Source organism: Callithrix jacchus, chromosome 17, assembly GCF_049354715.1.
Source record: "Callithrix jacchus isolate 240 chromosome 17, calJac240_pri, whole genome shotgun sequence".
Lineage (NCBI taxonomy): Eukaryota > Metazoa > Chordata > Mammalia > Primates > Cebidae > Callithrix > Callithrix jacchus.
The window spans coordinates 48,180,562-48,203,426 of record NC_133518.1 but is presented as its reverse complement, the minus strand read 5'-3'; the positions used below and the strand labels follow the sequence as shown (position 1 = coordinate 48,203,426).

The 22,865-nt window shown below is 39.4% G+C and overlaps 1 protein-coding gene across 13 annotated transcripts in view; it reads left to right on the top strand.

Annotated features, from left to right (window-relative positions):
- Positions 1 to 22,865, top strand: part of PPP2R3A (protein phosphatase 2 regulatory subunit B''alpha) — a 190,041-nt gene that overhangs the window by 82,365 nt on the left and 84,811 nt on the right. For 12 of the 13 annotated variants that reach the window (XM_008983778.5, XM_017965839.4, XM_035278273.3 and 9 more), the window contains 2 exons: positions 4,259 to 4,525; positions 17,402 to 17,505. In XM_008983778.5, coding sequence (XP_008982026.3) covers positions 4,259 to 4,525; positions 17,402 to 17,505 — 371 coding nt within the window. Of the gene's footprint in view, positions 1 to 152; positions 614 to 4,258; positions 4,526 to 17,401; positions 17,506 to 22,865 lie in introns of those variants that run through there. The other variant, XM_008983779.6, reaches the window with a different exon arrangement.

The window sequence follows — 22,865 nt, the reverse complement described above, 5'->3', positions numbered from 1 at the left end:
TCTTCTAGTTTGAAAAGAAACTGCTCTATGTGGATTGACACCTCACATACTCTGAGTTTAAGAAGTTAGCATTATCTGAGAAGGTACTATTTTTAAGTCCAGCTGTAATGTTTCTAAGTTTGGTACACAGAGTAGTGGGTGCTTCCTTTCCCAGAAGGCTCCATATTCTCAACATGTGCAGGTCAATTTGACATAAAGCTACCAACAAGGAGCAACAGGCCCATTGCAGGTTGTGTTTGTAACTTGAAAATTATGAACAGGTATTGGGAGCCACAGACTGTATTTGGGAACCAGCTGCATGTCAGGACAAGCATGGATTGTGGTCCCTGGAGGCTGGGAGAGCACAATGCTTGAATTTCATTTCTTTGGGAGATAAGAAGAAAAAAATACCTTCCTACCTAACAAGATTGACAGCTTGCTAAATCTGATTATCTTCAGAAGTGTGCTGGACAGTTGCGAAGTAAACATTCACTTTTCAAAGATGATGATCAAGGAAACATCTCTACGAAGGGACCCGGATTTAAGGGGAGAGCTAGCTTTCCTGGCAAAGGGCTGTGATTTTGTTCTCCCTTCACGGTTTAAGAAGCGGCTGAAGTCATTTCAGCAGACACAGGTTTGATATTTGGGTGTTGTTTTTTTTTTTTTTTTGAAAATATTTTTATTACTAATAAAACCATCCAGTGAAGTAACTTACAAATAATTTTACAGCTCCCTTGTATCTTGATATTAGATCAAGGAATTAATGTGTGTCCTCTATTCAGCTATTTGCAGAAAGCTATTTGTAGAGGGATTCCAACAGGTTTAAAAATAGACCTTCTGGACCTGGAGTACAGTACTCACATTTTTCTCTTGTAGAGAGGGAATCCAGTTTTAGAGACAACAAATGCAACTTAAAAAAACATCTTACAATTTAGCTAGAAAATTACTATAATTTTTAATAGGAATATCCTTGAGAAACTAGAATTTCTGTGTTAAAAGCCTTGTGTGCACTTTGAATCGATAGATTATGTTGTAGCATACATACACATCTCTAACGAATGTTTGTTTTAAAAAGTATGTTAATCCTAGAAATTTTTTTAAAGCAAGATGTATTTGTCTATATAGACAATTGTGTGTGTGTGTGTGTGTGTGTGTGTGTGTGTGTGTGTGCGTATCATAATGTATGTAGATAACAAAGAATGGTGGTTACTTCTAGATCGTGAAAAAATGTCTTCCCTGAGCAAGCTGTGCAATTGAGTCCTTTCTGCCTATGGGGAGTACTTTGCAGAGCCCCTGCTTTCTTGCTTATAACCTATGGCACTGTTTCACCAAAAAAGTACCTAACATTGAGTACAATATAAATCAAGGGCTATACAAATGCTGGCCATCCAAAATCTGGCAAGAAACCATAGTTTTTTTATTATTCTGACCCAGAATAATCTCAAATTATTTGGGTAAATATGGAATTGCTTTTTCTGTAGGTCAGATATTGGAAGTGCTACAGTGACATAGCATAAGGATACTATTCCGAAAGAATATCTAAATGATACTGTATTTATAGGGAAAGACTGAAATGGATAATTGAAATACTTTACTCAGCTATTTCTATTCTAATGCTGCTCCTAGACTGGACTGAAACCACTGTATCCAAAGTGAGCAGTTGCTAAACTTGCCAGTACATCTGGCAGAATATATATTACTAGGTTTTCCATAATGTTTGTAAAGTACCAGTTTTATTTAGCTAGGTTAAAATTATATGTCTGCTGTAGAACTCAATGGAAAGTAAGTTGAATATCCAAAAGCTAAAAATAAATGCATTAGTGTTATTTTCCTTTTAAATATTAGTATCAGTTTTATTATATATGGAATTGGCCAATGAATTAATAAATAGTTGCTTATCAGTGAATTGCTCTGTGTTAAACACACTAAGAAAAGCAGAATATAATATTTTATAATCAGATATTCTCTCATTCAAATAAAATCTTTGGCAGCCAATGTTCTAAATATCACGTATTTCTATCAAAGCAAAAGTATAGAGTTAACATTGAAGACCTTGCTGTAAACCTTTCCCACTAGTGTGTATTCATGAGACTCTCAGGTTTCATCCCCACTCGCACCAGTGGTCTTAATTCTATGGGCATAACTGCCCCGGATGTCACATCACAGAAAACATTATGGGGAAACAAAGAATTTGGTGATTGTACACCTAAATCTTACAAATTTCTTTCAGCATAGAATAATGGAAAAGAAATGATACTAATATAAATGGCCTAGGTAAAGCCCCTGAAGAATTCTATGCCTTACTTTAGAATTTTAAGAACACTTTGAACGATAATAATAATTATTGACTTACAGGACTATGTAATATTTACAGATTTGGGATTAAGGCAGAGACAAATGTTTACTTAAAATAGATTATCAATTTGTTAATTCAGAAATGGTTTGTAAACTTCAAATTGTTTTACAGATGTAAATGATTATTTTATTGATTATTGAATTTGAAGGATTATGCCAAATTATGCTTTATCTAGTTTTTCGAGAACCCCATCCTTTGGTCTTGTCATTCATTTTCTTACATGATAGCTAGATCTATGCCCAGCACTGTTCTGAACCTTTCACCTGTATTATATCTTATAATTTCCTTTAATCCTTACAACAACCTTCTAAGAAGTAGACGATGTAATTTCTGTTTTATTATTGAAATTCCAAAAGGTTAAGTAACCTTTTTGAGGTCACAGACTAGTAAACCATCGGTGTTTTAAGTTTTTCATGTTTCATTGGCATCTCTTCCCTTTGTTCTGTTTCTTCCTTGACTATTGCTGTATATGGGTGACATAGCAAAGACATAGTGTGACAACTGGCCTTCATATCCCTAATAGTCTTAATATATTAGCGGACTCCATTCATTGTATTAGTGTCAGATATAAACACAGGGAAATTGGACTATTATGACACAAATAGGAGATTTAACCATTATCATATATTTATATGACTAAATCTTATCTCCTTATAAAACTCACATTTTTAAGTGTAGCTAAGATTTTTATTCTGAATTTTAAAATTATGTTATAAACCTGTATGTTAAGAAGAAATATGATAGTCAGATCTACTTCTTATAGATACACCATTGTTCAAACTTTAGACATGGCATTTGGGTAATTTAAGGAAGAACATTTGAATAATACTTTGTGTTCATAATAACTATAAAATACATTTAGCTAGTTCAACAGTTGTGTTCATCTTTCATACTTTATGTAGCATCTAACACAGTACCATGCTCATGAGCCTTGAAATTTGGCTGTTAATTAAGAATAGAAATTAGAACTATGAAAATCCTCATGGAATCTTTTTTGATTTTTCTGCTAAGAATCTCAAAACTAAATTTAGTCTTTATTTGGTAAGATAAATTTCTACCTGAATAATGGTGTGCCTCCCTCCCTTTTCCCTAAATCATGGGCAATCTTAATTTCCTCATTGCTTTTTACCACTCTTTACTGACCTTTCTAATGTCTCTTTATAGTACACCATATCAAATCATTTTTTTGAAAGAAGAATATAAACTGTAAATGAGTTATTAAACTGTAAAGGGAGTTTGGTTGTGATGAAATTAATGACCATGGTTTTTGCCTGTTAGAGCATACCACAAATAAGATAAATGTGGATCTTGGAGAAAATAGCATGGCCCTAGTGGCAAGTAAATCAGCCAGGTAGAGGACATTTCAAAACTAAAATGCTTTAATTTTCTTAACAAAAATTTTCTCAGCATCAGGGGCTGGCAGTGATTCTACCTCAGCAAAGTCAAACTAGAGAAGATAAAAGGAGCCCCTTCCCCAAAGACATTTTGAATCTATATATTTAAAAAGAACTTGTTTCTGCCTGTTGAAGGAGAGGTAAAAGTCAAAGAAAGACCAAGAACTGTCTTCAAAAAGAATGTATTAATCCAGTTCCAACAGAGTGAGAATACACCTTGAGATTCTTAATATATCAGCTAACATTGTTCTTTGATTCTTTTGAAATGTCTGCCAAATCGTTGATGGGAAAATGTATGTGTTTTTTAAACAGAAGTCTATGTAAACTTGAGTAGTGGCAGATAATAAATTAATTAATTAATTTAGTGCAGATAAGCATTCCCTCGAAATATGCTTACCACTTTTTAGAGTACAGTGAGCCCTTAATCTCTCCTGTTTCTGACTGTGGTTTCTTATATTGCTGGTGAAGATTTTCAGTAAATGAATACTGTTTAAATTTTTTGTGTCTCATAATATTATTTTTCTTCTAGATTCAAAATAAACCAGAAAAGAAACCTGGAACACCACTCCCACTTCCAGCCACCTCTCCAAGTAGTCCCCGACCTCTCTCCCCCGTTCCCCATGTGAATAATGTTGTGAATGCACCATTGTCCATAAACATTCCACGGTTCTACTTTCCTGAAGGACTCCCAGACACCTGCAGTAACCATGAACAGACTCTAAGCAGAATTGAAACTGCTTTCATGGATATTGAAGATCAGAAAGCAGACATTTATGAAATGGGGAAAATTGCAAAGGTAATGTAACTACTAAATGATTTCTAATCTCCCATTCTCTAGAAACCCCGCTCTCCCTCTCTTCACTGCCTTTTTTGCTCTGTTTTTAAGCATGCATGGAGTTGTTGTTTTCCATAGTGGTCTTCCATTTCAACCTCCCATTTAATATAAGAATACCTTCCAAGACATCACCACTCATAAATTCATTCTCTGCTTAAATCCTTCCAGAGACTAGAAGCTCTACCTTGCCAGGCAGCCTGGTCCATTGTTAAATAGCCTTGTTTGTTAGAGATTTTTTCCTTGTGCTGAATAGGAATCTGATTTTTAGTATCAGCTAATCATTACTGCCGTAATGCCAGACAAGGAAGCATTGGGCCATCTCAATATAGTCATTTTACCCAGAAGTAAATGGATTTGACAGTAGGAAGCAAATCTTTGGAACTTTCAAATATATCCAACTGCTTCTGAGTCAAGATCTTATCCCCCTAATGTCAGGACTACTCTGACTTGGTTCTGTGCCTCCAGCCTCCTCCCAGAACAGTTAATACTTACCATAACCATCAGATTATATTTAATTACGCTATTTCCCAGTTTAGCAATATTCAGGAATTCCCACCCTTTATAGCAGTGCTTTGTTTTGTTTGGGCTTTATTTTTATTATGCATGAATATTGAAGAGTTAGGTTACACTTCAGGCTTTAGCAGTAGTTTTAGGCTGTGCTTCAAGAGGCAGAGGGGTTTAGTAGGCTAAGGGCTGCATGGAGGCCAGTAGGAGACCAAGTAGGAATACCTAAGAGCCCATGCACGTTTCCACTGGGAAGGAGTTTCCCCTGCTTTCAGGAGTAATATTAAAAAGTTTGAAAACTACCATTCTTCAGGGTAAACCTCAGAGTTTTATTCTTGGTATTCCATGTGTTCCATAGCCTGTCCCCATCCAGACCTGCCTAAAACTTTCCTGTATGAGCGTGACCCTCTTGCCTTCTCATAGGCACACCTCTGCATTTGGTCTCTCAGAGTTCTGCCTCCAAGGTGGGCTTCCATTCCTGCACTCTACTTCCACAGTGGAAGTGTGCATGGGCTCTTAGGTATTCCCACTTGGTCTCCTACTTGCCTCTGTGCAGTCCTTAGCCTGCTAAACCTCCTCAGCATCCACTTTGAAGACCTAGCTTCCATTGTGTGTTACTGGTGAAGTCCTTGAACCCTCAGTTTGTCATGTCCTGCCCTACCTCTGACCTCACAGAGCATTTGTAGGGCAGTCCGTGAAACCTGTCTCTTTCACGAGCATTTGTCATTGCTGTTAAATGTTATGTAACTAGACTGATTTTAAAGGAAATGAAAAGGAATTCTTTTCTTTCTTCATTCTGCCTTCTTAAAAATTGCTTGTAGGGCCGGGCATGGTGGCTCAAGCCTGTAATCCCAGCACTTTGGGAGGCCAAGGCGGGTGGATCACAAGGTCAAGAGATCGAGACCATCCTGCTCAACATGGTGAAACCCCGTCTCTACTAAAGATGCAAAAAATTAGCTGGGTATGGCGGCGTGTGCCTGTAATCCCAGCTGCTCGGGAGGCTGAGGCAGGAGAATTGCCTGAACTCAGGAGGCAGAGGTTGCGGTGAGCCGAGATTGCGCCATGGCACTGCAGCCTGGGTAACAAGAGCGAAACTCCGTCTCAAAAAAAAAAAAAAAATTGCTTGTGGATCTCCTAGATCCTTCTAACGAAAAAGAAACTCATTCCAGAAATAAGAGCTTATCTGTTTCCATTCTGTTTTACTTATGCAGGAACTGCAGTTCTGTAAGTACTTACCTTAAGTCATGGAGCTAGTTCATGTTGGGAGGCAAGTCATCTAACTTCTAGCATGGTGCTGTTTCTACATATGTCATCTCCATGAATATGTAGTAAAAGTAACTAACTTCCAGTCAATAGCCTCCCAAATGTATTACAAGTTCTTTAAGGGCATTCAGGGTTTTCTTACCCAGTTCTTTTAGAGATGGCTGTTGTGTTAGATGACAGAACCCTGATAAAATTTCTGAAGGGGCTGGAACTATGGCTCTAAATCCAAAAGATAAAATTTAGCAAAGGTGAATGAAATCTGCATTTGGAGGTAATATGGTAACTACATAAATGCCATCGGAGTATTTCTAACATGAGAGCAATGTGCGAGAAAGAGAGAGAAGGTTTCATGGATTGCCTCAGGTAAGCAGACAGAGAAACTCTTCAGATTAAGGCATAGTAGTTCCCTGGTACAGTACTGAGGTCACCATGTCTGGAGAGCCCCTCTTCCTCTGAATATTCCCAACTGTTGACTGAGGAGCCCATTCTTCTGTGTCTTCCTACTGCTCTGCCGCCACATCATTTTCTTTTTTGGGGGTGGGGGGAGGGAAGGAGGAAGGGAGGGAGGAAGGAAGGGATGAAGTAAGGAAGGGAGGAAGGGGGAGGAGGGAGGAAGGGGGAGGAGGGAAGGAAGGAATTCAAGCAATGAGAGAGACATTGCTGACCTGGATCTAGAGGTTTACAAGTTGATTTCTTTTTTTGAGAGAAGGAAAGAAAAAAAAAAATGAGTAAAGGAGAGAAAGAGGAAGAGAGAGAGGGAGGGTGAACGGAAATATTGCTTTATTCTGAAAAAAAATGGGTATTAATAATGGCCAATCAATGTTTCATTTAACCCTATGAGTAGGTGTGATGTGGTATTGACAAGAATGTATATTTTATGTATTTGAAGTGGAGAGCTCTATAAATATTTATTGTTTACTTGTTCCAGATCTGAGTTCGAGTCCTTGATATCCTTATAAATTTTCTGTCTCATTGAATCTAAGTCTCTATGTATCTGGGTGTTGGGATCGTTAGCTCTTGTTGTTGTATTGATCCTTTTACCACTATATCTTTGTTGCTTTAAAATCTATTTTATCTGCTACGAGAATTGCAACTCCTACTTTTTATTTATTTATTTATTTTTGCTCTCCATTTGGTTGGTAAATCTTTCTCCATTCCTTTGTTTTGAGTCTTTGTGTATCCTTGCATGTGAAACAGGTCGGGATGTAACATGCCATTGGGTTTTAGATGTGTCTTTTGATTGGGGGATTTAGTCGATTTAAATTTAGGGTTACTGCCATTTGATGTTAACTGGCTGTTTGATCCATTCATTGATGAAAATTCTTCTTTATGTTGGTGCTCTTTACTTTTTGGTATATTTTCAGTAAGGCTAATACTGGTTGTTTCTTTCTGTGTGTAATGCCTCTTTCAGAAGCTCTTGTAAAGCAGGCCTGGTGGTAATAAAATCTCTGAGTACTTGCTTGTTCATAAAATATTTTATTTTTCCTTCAGTTGTGAAGCTTAGTTTGGCTGGATATGAAATTCTGGGCTGAAGGTTCTGTTCTTTGAGGATGTTGAGTATTGGCCCCCACTCTCTTCTGGCTTGTAGAGTTTCTGCTGAGAGATCTGCTGTAAGTCTGATAGGCTTGCCTTTGTGGGTAACCCGACCTTTCTCTCTGGCTGCCCTTACTATTTTCTCCTTCGTTTCAACCCTGGTGAATCTAACGATTATGTGCCTCGGGGTTGCTCTTCTTGAGGAATATCTTTGTGGTGCTCTCTGTATTACCTGGGGTTGAATATTGACCTGCTTTGCTAGTTCAGGAAAATTTTCCTGAATAATATCCTGAAGGGTATTTTCCAGCTTGGATTCATTTTCTCCATCGCATTCAGGTACACCTATCAAACGTAAATTTGGTCTTTTCACATAGTCCCACATTTCTTGGAGACTTTGCTCATTCCTATTTATCCTTTTATCTCTAATCTTGTCTTCTTGTTTTCTTTCATTAAGTTGGACTTTGACCTCTGTTATCCTTTCTTCTGCTTGAACAATTCGAGTGTTTAAACCTGTGCATACTTCTCGGAGTTCCTGTATTGTGTTCTTCAGTTCCATTAATTCACTTATATTCCTCTCTAAGTTGTCTATTCTCAATAGGATTTCATCAAACCTTTTTTCAAAGTTCCTAGTTTCTTTATGTTGGGCTATAACATGTTCTTTTAACTCACAGAAGTTTCTTATTATCCATTCCTTGAAGAGTGATTCTGTCATTGGGATGCGCTCGTTCTCTGTCAAGCCTTGTTCCATTGTTGATGTGGAACTGTGATCATCTTTAGAGGGAGAGGCGTTCTGATTTTGAGTATTCTCAGCTTTTTTATGCTGGTTTCTTCCCATCATTGTAAATTTATCCTCCTCTTGTCTTTGAAATTACCAACTTTCAGATTAGGTCTCTTGATTGGAGGTCCAAGTTGTTAGTTCCCAGGGCCAGAACGGCGGCGTTAAGACTGATGGTGCTTTTCTGCCCAGGATTCTCCTGTCTGGCTTCCTTCTTGTGTCCTGTAATGGGCAACTCTGCCTTCCCTGGGCTCCAAACCTCGGTCAGAAGGGGAACCAGTCTCGTTTACTCTGTGCCAAGAGCTGCCATCCTGAGGTGCCGTCACAGCCACTGCGCCAGTCTCAGGAGTTGTGCTGGGGACCCATGTGGGTCCGCCAACCCTAGGTCAGAAGGGGAGCCAGCCCTGTTTACTCTGCTCCGAGAGCTGCCGCGCCGAGGTGCCAGCGAAGCCATTGCGCCGCCACAAGAGTCGCACTGGCGGCCTGTGTGGGTCCTCCAAGCCTCCGTCCAAAGGGGAGCCAACCCTGTTTACTCTGCTCCGAGAGCTGCCTCGCTGAGGTGCCGGCGAAACCGCTGCACCGGCCACAAGAGTCGTGCTGGCGACCATGTGGTTCCTCCACTGGGGATCTTCTGCTCCGTGAGCGACCAGAATTTGTCTGAAAGTGTGGCGTCCTCTAGTTCTCTGCACTTTGACTGAGAGCTGCAATCCCGAGCTGTTATCCATCTGCCATCTTGGATCGTTCCTCGCCTCCACATCATTTACAGTCTGGCCTCCCATTCCTGTGCTGTGGTAGCCCTGCCTTGCTTCGTGGCTCAGGACCTCGCTAGCACTCCGCAGATTCAGAGACAGGAGAGCAGAAAGCCCAAAGACTCCACAGTGGTCAAGGGAGGTGTCAAAAAGAGTATAGTCAAGGCAGGGTAGAGTTCCCTGGAAGCTGGGTAGCCAGAAGAACAAATTTACCATTTATGTGCAGTGAGGATCAGTCTGTATGTGGCATCAGAAAAAGACAGCGGTGTTGAAACTGACAGACAACATGGAGAAGTTTAAAACGATAGAAAACTAATTTGTTTAGCCATTGTAACAGTCATTTACATAACAATTTGCTACTTATACCTAATAATCATGTGGTGCAATAACCATTATACATATATATGTCTGATTAACTTTTCTGAATTATACTTAATTATAGCCCTAAATTCCATTCATGGGCACCAAGCCTTTGTGTTCATTGCTCTTAGATCTTAATTGTCAGCTCAGGTAACAAAGTAAACTGCACGTGTCTTTAAAAAGTTAAAACCAACATTGCATATAAAAATGAGAAGATGTGTGACTGGGCACAGTGGCTCATGCCTATAATCCCAGGACTGTGGGAGGTTGAGGCGGGAGGATCACTTGAGCCTGGAAATTCAAGACCAGCCTGGGCAACATAGTGAGACTCCATCTCGACAGATAATAATTTTTTTTTTTTTTTAGATGGAGTCTTACTCTTGTTGCCCAGGCTGGAGTGCAGTGGCACAATCTTAGCTCACTGCAACCTCTGCCTCCTGGATTCAAGCAATTCTCCTGTCTTAGCCTCCCGAGTCACTGGGATTACAGGCACTTGCCACCACGCCTGGCTAATTTTTGTTTTTTTTGTTTTTTTTTTTTTGAGACAGAGTTTCGCTCTTGCTACCCAGGCTGGAGTGCAATGGCGCAATCTCGGCTCACCGCAATCTCCGCCTCCTGGGTTCAGGCAATTCTCCTGCCTCAGCCTCCCAAGCAGCTGGGATTACAGGCACGCACCACCGTGCCCAGCTAATTTTTTGTAATTTTAGTAGAGACAGGGTTTCACCATGTTGACCAAGATGGTCTTGATCTGTTGACCTCGTGATCCACCCGCCTTGGCCTCCCAAAGTGCTGGGATTACAGGCTTGAGCCACCGCGCCCGGCCTAATTTTTGTATTTTTAGTAGAGATGAGGTTTCCCCATGTTGGCCAGGATGGTCTCCAATCTCTTGACCTCATGATTCACCCACTTTGGCCTCCCTAAGTGCTGGGATTACAGGTGTGAGCCACCACACCCAGCTCAGATAATTTTTTTAAATTAACTGGGTATGGTGACATGCACCTGTGCTCCTAGCTACTTAGGAGGCTGAGGCAGTAGGATCACCTGAGCCCAGGAGATTGAGGCTGCAGTGAACCATGATCACACCTCCATACTCTAGCCTGAGTGACAGAGTGAGACCCTGTCTCAAAAAAGTTGAGGGGGGGCATGTGTATATAATTACCTGAAAAGATATCATGAGTGTGTCAGTTTGAATTTTTTTTTTTGCCTCTTTATTCTGTTTATTTAAAAACTGATTTAATCATATCTTCCAGTTAACTAATTATCTTTTTTTTTTTTTTTCAATTTTTTTCTAATTGTTGGGAAACAGGTGGTGGTTGGTTACATGAGTTAAGTTCTTTAGTGGTGATTTGTGAGTATACACTGTACCTTATTTGTAGTCTTTTGTCCTTTACTCCCTTCCCATCCTTTCACTCTTAGTCCCCAAAGTCCATTGTGTCATTCGTATGCCTTAGCATCCTCATAGTTTAGCACGCACTTATGAGTGAGAACATACAATGTTTGGTTTTTCATTCCTGATTTAATTCATACAGAACAGTCTCCAATCTCATCCAAGTTGCTGCGAATGCCATTAATTCATTCCTTTTTATGGCTGAGTAGTATTTCGTCATGCGCGCGTGTGCACACACACACACACAGACCCCACAGTTTGTTTATCCATTCGTTGATTGATGGGCATTTGGGTTGGTTCCATGTTTTTGTAATTGTGAATTGTGCTGCTATAAACATGCATGTACAAGTATCTTTTTTGTATAATGGCTTCTTTTCCTCTCAGTAGATACCCAGTAGTGGGATTGCTGGACCAAATGGTAGTTCTGTTATTAGTTTTTAAAGGAATCTTCACACTATTTTCCATAGTGGTTGTACTAGTTAACATTCCCACCATCAGTGTAGAAGTGTTCCCTGTTTACCACAGCCATGCCAACATCTACTGTTTTCTATTTTTTTATTATGGCCATTCTTACAGAGTAAGGTGGTATGGCATTGTGGTTTTGATTTGCATTTCCCTGATGTTGAGCATTTTTTATGTTTGTTGGCCATTTGTATATCTTCTTTTGAGAATTGTCTATTCGTGTCCTTAGCCCAGTTTTTGATGGGATTGTTTTTTTCTTGTTGATTTGTTTGAGTTCATGATAGATTCTGGATATTAGTCCTTTGTCAGATGTATAATTTATGAAGAATTTTTCCCACTCCGTGGGTTATCTGTTTACTCAGCTGACTGTTCTTTTCACCATGCAAAAGCTCTTTAATTAAGTCCTAGCAATTTATCTTTGTTTTTATTACATTTGCATTTGGGTCATGAAATCCCTGCCTAAGTCCGTGTCTAGAAGGGTTTTTCCAATATTATCTTCTAGAATTTTTATAGTTTCAGGTCTTAGATTTAAGTCCTTAATCCATCTTGAGTTGATTTTTGTATAACGTGACAGATGAGGATCCAGTTTCATTCATTCTACTACATGTGGCTAGCCAGTTATCCAAGCATCATTTGTTGAAAAGGGTCTGCTTTCCCTACTTTATGTTTTTGTTTACTTTGTCAAATGTCAGTTGGCTGTAAGTACTTGGCATTATCTCTGGGTTCTCTATTCTGTTCCATTGGTCTATGTGCCTATTTTTATAACAGTACCATGCTGTTTTGGTGACTGTGGCCTTACGGTGTAGTTTGGAATCAGGTAATGTGATGCCTCCAGATTTGTTCTTTTTGCTTAGTCTTGCTTTGGCTTTGCAGGCTCTATTTTGGTTCCATATGAATTTTAGAATTGTTTTTTCTAATTCTGTGAAGAATGATGGTGGTATTTTGATGGGAATTGCATTGAATTTGTAGATTGCTTTTGGCAGAATGGTTGTTTTCACAATATTGATTCTACCCATCCATGAACATGAGATGTGTTTCCATTCATGTGGTGTGTGATTTCTTTCAGCAGTGTTTTCTGGTTTTCCTTGCAGAGGTCTTTCACCTCCTTGGTTAGGTATATTGCTTAGTAGTAGTAGTAGTAGTAGTATATTGCTTAGTAGTAGTAGTAGTAGTAGTAGTATATTGCTTAGTAGTAGTAGTAGTAGTAGTAGTAGTATATTGCTTAGTAGTAGTAGTTGTTGTTTTGTTGTTGTTTAGGCTATTGTAAAAGAGGTTAAGTTCTTGATTTTTGATTCTCAGCCTGGTCACTGTTGGTGTATAGAAAAGTTACTTTTTTGTGTACATTAATTTTGTATACAGAAACATTGCTGAATTCTTTTATCAGTTATAGGAGCTTTCTGGAGGAGTCTTTAGGATTTTCTGGGTAAATGATCATATCAGCAAACAGCGACAATTTAACTTTCTCTTTATTGATTTGGATGCCCTTTCTCTTGTCTGATTGCTCTGGCTAGGACTTCCAGTACTGTGTTGAAGAAGAGTGGTGAGAATGGCCATCCTTGTCTTGTTCCAGTTCTCAGAGGGAATGCTTTCAACTTTTCTCCATTCAGTATTATATTGGCTGTGGGTTGGTCTTAGATGACTTTTATTACATTGAGGTATGTCCCTTATATGCCAATTTTGCTGATAATTTTAATCATAAAGGGATGCTGGATATTGTCAAATGCTTTTCTGCATTTATTGAGATGATCATGTGATTTTTGTTTTTAATCCTGTTTATGTGGTGTACCCTAACATTTATTGACTTGCATATGTTAAACCTGCATCCCCAATATGAAACCCACTTGATCATGGTGGATTATCTTTTTGATATGTTGTTGGATTCAGCTAATATTTTGTTAAGGATTGTAGCATCTATGTTTGTCAGGGATATTGATCTGTAGTTGTTTGTTTGTTTTTTGGTTATGTCCTTTCCTGGTTTGGGTATTAGGGTGATGCCGATTAGGGAGGGTTCCCTCTTTCTCTGTTTTGTGGAATAGTGTCAATAGGATTGGTACCAATTATTCTTGGAATGTCTGGTAGATATGGTAAATCCGTCTGTCCTGGACTTTTTTTGGTTGGCAATCTTTAAATTACCATTTCAATCTCACTGCTTGTTACAGATGTGTTCAGAGTATCTAATTCTTCCTGATATAAGCTAGGAGGGTTGTATCTTTCCAGGAATTCATCCATCTCTTCTAGGTTTTCTTGTTTATTTGTGTAAAGGTGTTCATAGGAGCCTTGAATGATATTTTGTATTTCTATGGTGTCAGTTGTAATATCTCCGGTTTTGTTTCTTATTGAGCCTATTTGGATTTTCTCTCTTCTTTTCTTGGTTAATCTTGCTAATGGTCTATCCATTTTATTTATCTTTTCAAAGAAGTAACTTTTTGTTTCATTTATCTTTTATATATTTTTTTCAATTTCATTTAGTTCTGCTCTGATCTTCGTCATTTCCTTTCTTCTTCTAGGTTTGGGTTTGGTTTGTTCTGTTCTTTTCTTGTTTCTCTAACTCCTTGAGGTGTGACCTTAGATTGTCTTTGATCTTTCAGACTTTTTGATTTATGTGTTTAGGGTTATGAACTTTCCTCTTAGCACTGCCTTTGCCGTGTCACAGAGGGTTTGATAGGTTGTGTCACGATTGTTGTTCAGTTCAAAGAATTTTAAATTTTCATCTTGATTTCATTTTTGAACCAATGACCATTTAGGAGCAGGTTATTTAATTTCCATGCATTTGCGTGGTTTTGAGGGTTCCTCTTGGAGTTGATTTCCAGTTTTATTCCACTGTGGTCTGAGAGAGTATTTGACATAATTTCAGTTTTCTTAAATTTATTGAGGCTCATTTTATGGCCTCTCCTATGGTCTGTCTTGGAGAATGTTCCATGCACTGTTGAATAGAATGTATATTCTGCAGTTGTTGGATGAAATGTTCTGTATATATCTATTAAGTCCATTTGTTCAAGGGTATAGTTTAAATCTATTGTTTCTTTATTGACTTTCTGTCTTGATGACCTGTCTAGTGCTGTCAATGGAGTATTGAAGTCCCCCAGTATTATTGTATTGCTGTCTTTCTCATTCCTTTGGTCTGTTAATAATTGTTTTATAAATTTGGGAGCTCCAGTGTTAGGTGTATATATGTTAAGGATTGTGATATTTTCCTGTTGGAAAAGGCCTTTTATCATTATATAATGTCCCTCTTTGTCTTTTTTAATTGTTGTTGCTTTAAAGTTTGTTTTGTCTGATATAAGAATAGCCACTCCTGCTCACTTTTGGCATCCATTTGCCTGAAATGTCTTTTTCCACCCCTTTACCTTAAGTTTGTGCAAGTCGTTATGTGTTAGGTGAGTCTTGAAGGCAGCAGATAGTTGCTTGGGTGAATTTTTATCCATTCTGCAATTCTGTATCTTTTAAGAGGAGCATTTAGACCATTTGCATTCAGTGTCAATGTCGGTATTGAGATGTGAGGTACCATTCCATTCATCATGCTATTTGTTGCCTGTATACCTTGGTTTTTTGTTTTTGTTTTTTAAATTGCATTTTTTTAAATTTGTCTTTGTTGGATTGGGTTAATTTGAAGACCTTATCTTTAAGCTCTGAATTTCTTTCTTCTGCTTGTCCAATTCCATTGCTGAGACTTTCCAGAGCATTTTGCATTTCTATAAGTGTGTCCATTGTTTCCTAAGTTTTGATTGTTTTTTATTTATGCTATCTATTTCCTTGAGTATTTCTCCCTTCACATGTGTCATTTTTTAGATTTCCTTATACTGGGCTTCGCCTTTTCCTGGTGCCTCCCTGATTAGCTTAATAACTAACCTCTTGAATTCGTTTTCAGGTAAATTAGGGATTTCTTCTTGGTTTGGATCCATTGCTGTTGAGCTAGTGTGATTTTTTTGGAGGTGTTAAAAAACCTTGTTTTGTCATATTAACAGAGTTGGTTTCTGCACTGTCCTTACCTCCCTTGGCTTGAATCTTGCCTTCCATATTTCCATGAGCCCAGCCGCCTGGGTATTCTTTCAGGATAACTAATGTCAGACTAGGTAGTCTTCAGGCTCTTGTGGGGATTCCCCTGTGCACTGAAGCCTCACACCAAGAGCAGCTTCACCTAAACCTAATGTGGATGCCCAAATAGTCTTCCTCCATAGGAAAGGCTTCCTTCTATAGAATGAGCAACAGATTCTGGGTCTAATGTGAGTAATAATATATTTGTCTTATAACAAAATATGTCTTGTTGGAGAGTTTCACATTTGGGAATATGTTTTCTGTGTATCTAGAAATTTAGATGATTTGGAGACTATTTCTCTGCTAATAGTCAGGATTGTATTATTACTTATAGCAGTGATCCCCAACCTTTTTGGCACCAGGGACAAGTTTTGTGGAAGACAATTTTTCCATGAATGGAAGTAGGATAGGGGATGGTTTCAGGATGAAACCTGTTCTGCCTCAGATCCTCGGGCATCAGTGAGATGGAGTGCACAACCCAGATCCCTCGCATGCACAGTTCACAATAGGATTCACTCTCCTACAAGAATCTGATGCTGCCACTGATGGGACAGGAGGGTGGAGCTCAGGTAGTAATGCTCCCTCACCCACCCTTCACCTGCTATGTGGCCCAGTTCCTAATGGTCCATGGACTGGTATCCTTGTGTCCATGTGTCCATGGCCCAGGGGTTGCAGACCTCTTCCTTTCAATTAAAAAAAAATTGTACTTTTACTAAATTTACCTCCCTTTTTCCTAGAGAATTTTTTCTCCAGTTTTTTTAATTGAAGAGCTTTTTATCAAGAAAAATTAATTCCTTTTAGGGTATTAAAATTGTTTTATGTTCATTTCCAGTCTTTCCTAAGGCTTCATAATCGTTTGTGGTAACTTCTAATATAGAAATAAATGTTAGCATTTGCCTTTCACCTTTTACCTGAATTATAACCATTTAAATAGATATGATAGCTGTTTTCTTGAGCAGTCTAGGATTTTCTGGTTGTTCTTGAACCTAGGACTTAATAACATAATAGGCAAAGTCTCAGAGAAGAAGATAGATAGTGGAGTATAGTAACACCAAGTGGCAAAATAATAAAGGTGGCTGTATTTTTCTGCTTAAGGAATGAATGAAGGGCATGTATACAACTATGACATTCAGTCATTTCTTTTTCTTCTTAGAAGATAGTAAATATATAACAGTGGTAAGCTGAGTGTGGTAGCTCATGCCAGTAATCCCAGCACTTTGGGAGGCTGAGGCAGGAAGATCATTTAAGATCAGAAGTTCAGTACCAGCGTGACCAACATGGTCATTCCGTCTCTATTAAAAATACAAAAATTTGCAGTATGATGGTGGGCACTTGTAATCCCAGCTACTTAGGAGGCTGCGGCAGGAGAATTGCTTAAACCTGGGAGATGGAGGTGCAGTGAACTGAGATTGTGCCACTGTACTCCAGCCTGGGCAACAGAGCAAGACTCCATCTCAAAAAAAGTGGTGGGAAGGGATGCTGGTCCTTTTAAGTGTCAGGTTGGGGGAGAGAATCACTTTAGATGAACTTGGAGAAAAGATAAATGGATTTCCATTTTCTTCATTAAACATGTTCTCTTATTTTGTTTTCCCTCTGCCTCTCTCTGAATCTACCCTAGCTGATATATTTACCTGTGCTCTAGTTTTGTTCTGCTAAGGGCTCTTCCATCCACTGTGGCATGAAGGGGAAAAGCCACAAAGACCTTTCCTTTGGCCATGTCATCTCTTCATTCCCTCTTGGCTTACACTGTATGTGTTTTATATTTGCAGGTCTGTGGCTGTCCTCTCTATTGGAAAGCCCCCATGTTCAGGGCTGCAGGGGGAGAGAAGACAGGATTTGTGGCAGCACAGTCATTCATTGCCATGTGGAGAAAGTAAGTATGTAAGCAGTCACTCTGGGGCTAGGCAAAAAATTGTGTGACCCCCATGACATGCTTGCTAAAGGTCACCTACTTTACTCATTTATTCATTTTCCCTTTGCCCTTTATATCAACAAGAAAAATTCAATGATTTACAACCATTTATACCCATACACAAGTTCTTTGGCACAAGCCTCTGTCTTAACCTCTTTAAACAGTAAAGCAGATCTGCAGAAATCTTTCTTTAAAAACTATTTGATAGTTTCTTAGTTTTACTTGGTTTTTGTTGTTGTTGTTTGTTTGTTTGTTTGTTTGAGATAGAATGTCATTCTTTTGCCCAGGCTGGTGTGCAGAGGCCCAGTCATAGCTCACTGCAGCCTCAAACTCCTGGGCTCAAGTAATCATCCCACCTCAACCTCCCGAGTAGCTGAGACACAGGCATGTACCACCACACCTGGCTAATTTTTTTATATTTTATAGAGAGACTGGATCTCACTCCGTTGCCCAGGCTGGTCACAATCTCCTGGACTCGAGTAATCCTACCAGCTCAGCTTCCCAAAGTACTGGGATTACAGGCGTGAACCCCCACACCCAGCCAATTTCATTTGTTAAATTTGGAATTCAGGATTTGAATCTGGCAGCAGTGAAATAAAAGCAAATGAGAACTCTCCTGTAAGGGGGGTAAATCACAGTTGTCACATGAGAATACAGTTTCATTCCCATATGATCCAATTTAGAATTATATCTAGTTGATTTATTACAAATACTGAATTCTAATAGCTTTTAGTCATTCCTTTTTGATTTTTTATTTTATTTTTTTATTTTTACTTCTTTTTTTGGCCATCAGCTCCCATAGCAGTCATTCCTTTTTGAAAGGTCCAGTTAAGGAACAAAAGGACTAGTATATTTATCAAGATATTCCTGGAGTAACATTCTGACAAATTTTCTGGAATTCAAACCTAACATCTTTCTTCTTTCTCTCTTTTTTCTCCCTTCTTTCTTCTTTAGGAGTTATTTATTGTATATTTATACATCTTAGTTAAGTATCACAGCTTGCCCCTCCTGCCTCTTTTAACTGATCGGCCCCCCTCGTTATGCATGTTCTTTTCACCTTTTCTGGGCTAAATATCCTTCCTGATAAACTATTGGGAAATGCTACTCACCTATTATTATTGTTATTATTTAACATCAACCTATAATAGTAGATTGAACAGATACATTTTTTCTAATTTTTTCATTTCACCTAAAAGCCCTTAATAGGATAATGCTTGAGAATATAGTAGGTGATTAATAAATGTATTTTTATTTTTTAAAAATCTAGGTCGAGTTCACTAAGTTTTTCTTACATTACATTAGAACTAAAGAGTATATGTTTGTTGGTGGAGCATGTTCTTACTTACAAGTGGGAGCTGAACAATGAGACCACATGGACACAGGCAGGGGAGCAACACACACTGGGGCCTGTCGAGGAGTGGATTGAGGGGAGAGAGAGCATTGGGAAAAAATAGCTAATGCATGCTGGGCTTAATATCTAGGTGATAGGTTGATAGGTACAGCAAACCAGCATGCACATGTTTATCTATATAACAGACCTGCACATCTTGCACATGTACCCTAGTACTTAAAATAAAAATTTTGAAAATAGTATATGTTGGTGGGTAAATCAGCAACCACCACCACAATAGCTGTATTCTTTTATTCAGATAAATAGTTTAAATTTTATCTGTAGGGAAGACATTTCTGCAAAAAGCAAAAAATAAGGGCAAGACATGAAGTACAAGTCTCCATTTTGGTTAACTGCAGGAAAATTGCTTGCGAAGTTATATAGCATGAGCAACTATCCCTATCTTTTTTTCATCAAAAAAAAAACTCTATGAATAGATAAGTGTGTCTCTAAATTAAAGTGTTATTTTATGGTCAGATATTAAAATGGTTTGAGTGCCCTCTAGTGGGAACTCTTCTTTGAGCTCTTAAAATGTCTTTTAAAAGCCAGGGTGCTTTAAGGGAGCCCCAAGTGTGGCTATTTTGGGAGACTAAGCAGCTAAGCATGGTGGTTTGAGTTACCACATTGACCTTGGAGAAGACATGTTTAGTTTTGTAATTTTTTTTTTTTTACAAATTGTACCCTTTGCATAAAGCAACGTGGGCTCAAGTATAGTATATTACAACTTTCAAATACAAAAAGTCACTAAACAGGTAATGATACAGAATTAAAACATTTTGGTGTATATATACATATGCTGACTTGCTCCAATAGCTCTACATAATCTTTAAAGTCAAATATGAAAGTCATAAGACTATAGGGGAATAATTTCATGTCAGACTGCTCATGGGTTGGAGGCCTCAGTATCTCTCCTCCAAAGGGTTCTGTTCCACTTCCTTTCCCTGTGCCACTGCTCATTTCACGTCTTTGCTCTGACATATATTTTTCTTACAGTCAGGACTTTTTAAGGAAAAGACATTGCTCCATAGCATTTATTTTTGAGGTACTAGAGTATCAGCTTTTGGGCAGAACTCATCTCAAATGGAATCAATAATACTGCTTCAGTTTTATTATGCTTTACTTTCTTTTACCTTTTCACATCAATGTGTCATTTGTCCATTAGCAAAACATTATTTTGTCTTAAAAGTTCTGAAATATACTAGTTTAGAATAGCTATGCTTACCTTCATTCTTTAGCTTTCATGACTGTTATCGTGTTTCTCCTGCCATAGAGTTGTCCAGCCAGTAACATTGGCAGAAAATTATAATTCATCTTTTCTTTCTATTTCATAGCAAAAGACCATTTCTGGTTTGACTTTGTCCTCTCAGAGTAGCTTTCATCTGTCATGTCTCTGCTGTTTTTATATTTTACTGCTAGCTATTCTTTGTTTTAAATATAAAAGTAATTCTTTTGAAAGACCTTACTGTTTCTATTGTGATCATCCCACCCACTTTCTAATCCTGAGAGGTGGCTCCTATTAGCATCTATTGCATGAATCTTTTTCTGAAGTATGTTATTTATTTAACTTCAGAACCTTAAGCATACTGCAGAATAGTGAGGAGAATAAGTATAAAAATCATACTGTAGCTCTAATAATCACAAATGAAGTATACATCTGTTTGATCAAAAACATTTTCTTCTTTTTCTTCCTTAATCACTTATTGAATGCTAACTATATGCCAGGTATTGTGTCTGGCCTTCAGGGTGATTGGGATACCAAGAAAATAAGACACAGTTTTATACTCTGTAAGACGCTTACAGTCTATTGAAAGAGTTACACCAAGCCATGTGCACTGGCTTGCACCTGTAATCCTAGCTGCTCAGGAGGCTAAGATGGGAGGATCCCTTGAGCCCAGGAGTTTGAGGCTTCAGTGAGCTATGATCATGACACTGCACTGTGGCCTTGACAACAGAATGAAACCCTGTCTCCAAAAAATGAATAAAGAAAAAAAAAAAGACAAGGATGTGAAGATGGCCAAGAAGACACAGCCAGGAAGAGCCTCTCTTTCCTACCAAATATCGAAACCAAAACATGGAGTAAACCAGCATACTTTGAACAGATCTTTTGAGAGAGAGCACTGAGAGGCAGTGGAGAGATGATGCAGTCACTAGGGCTGAAGAGGGAGGAAACTGAGAACCCTGCATGGGCTCTGAATGGCTCCTAAGGAAGGGGTTAACAAAGTAACTGCAGAGCAGGCCACTCTCGGGGCAGACCTCTGGGATCTTAGCTGCAGAAGATCCCACAGCCTCCATGGACATTTGAGTTGGCAGAGAAACTGCTTGAAGAGTTGGCAGAGACAGAGCTCAAGGCTATACAGAACCCACAGGGTTTTGCGTAGGAACAGCTGCAACAAAACACAACGGTAGGCACCCATCCCCCAAGGCTCTCCATATCCTTCTAAGAGGCTCTAACCTTTGTTGACTGCCATACCTGGAGAGAGTAGGGCTGTCTTTTCCATAGGACCAGGGCATATCTGATCCGTGTACTGCCCCCCGTCCTCCAGCACCCTCCCAGCATTCCTGTCTGGCTGCTCCCATAGGAGCAGGCACACAGCACAGCCTCCACTGCCCTGCCAGAGCGCTGTTGCCAGTGGCCCCCAATGGAGCACTTTTGCTGGCAGCCTGGGAGCACCTTGGCTCACCCAGCACAGCTGGTGTTCGACCTCAAGGAACCAGACAGCAAAACTATAGGTCCAGTCCCAGGCCCCCAGGGTTAGACCACACAGCCCAGGAGTGCCAAGCTGAGACTTGTGGCTGGAACTCAAGTGGAGGAAGAGCCCTCACTCTCAGAACACTGGGAAGAATGAGATACCGGTTTGTGGGGTGCCACAGGAACTGGGCCAAAGCCTCTCCCCAAGGGAGCCTAGCAGTCTGGAACACCTAACAGCCCAGTGATCTGGGTGCAGAAGTCTTGTGACAAACTAGCTGGTTGGGCCAAATTCTGGGCAGTCACCAGGGGACCCTGTCAAGGAAGTGCAAGCTGGGCAGATCTCACTGCCTTCTGCTGCACAACAAAACCTAGGCTGTGGGTACCACACCAGCTGCACAGCCAAGGCAGCATTGCCCTGCCCAGGGATCCCTCACCTTTGACCTCCTGAATCTACAGACCACCCACAGACATACCCCTAACCTGCAGTCTTATCTGGCAGTCCTTACTCTTAAACACCATCTACTGGGCTACAGCTTGAATTACATCACCAGAAAATTCCAGCATGAAATTGCCTGAGAAAACCTAGTACAGGATTCTAGCCACAAACAAAGATTCCATACAGGCCAGGCATGGTGATTCATACCTGTAATCCCAGCACTTTAGGATGCCAAGGCTGATGGATCACCTTAGGTCAGGAGTTCAAGACCAGCCTGGCTAACATGGTGAAACCCCGTCTTTACTAAAAATACAAAAAATTAGCCAGGCATGGTGGCGGGTGCCTGTAATCCCAGCTACTCCAGAGGCTGAGGCAGGAGAATCATTTGAACCCAGGAAGCAGAGGTTGCAGTGAGTTGAGGTCACGCCATTGCACTCCAGCCTAGGCAACGAGAGTGCAACTCTTGTCTCAAAAAAAAAATTTTTTTTAAAGGACAGAAAAGATCCCATACATGGCCCTCTGAAAGCATCCAGAAATGAAGCCAATTGGCTATACTCAGCTTATACCACAGTCAAACCGTCAAGAGAAATAAAGAAAGTAAAAACAAAAAAGCTCTGTCCAAAGGACAAAGGATAGCAACATCAAAAGAAAAAAGGAACACCTACTTTGACAGATGAGAAAGAACCAGCACAAGAACTCTGAGAATTCTAAAAACCAGATGTCTTTTTACCTCCAATTGATCTCACTAGCTCCCCAGCAATGGTTATTAACCAAATTGAAGCAGCTGAAATGACAGACAGAATTCA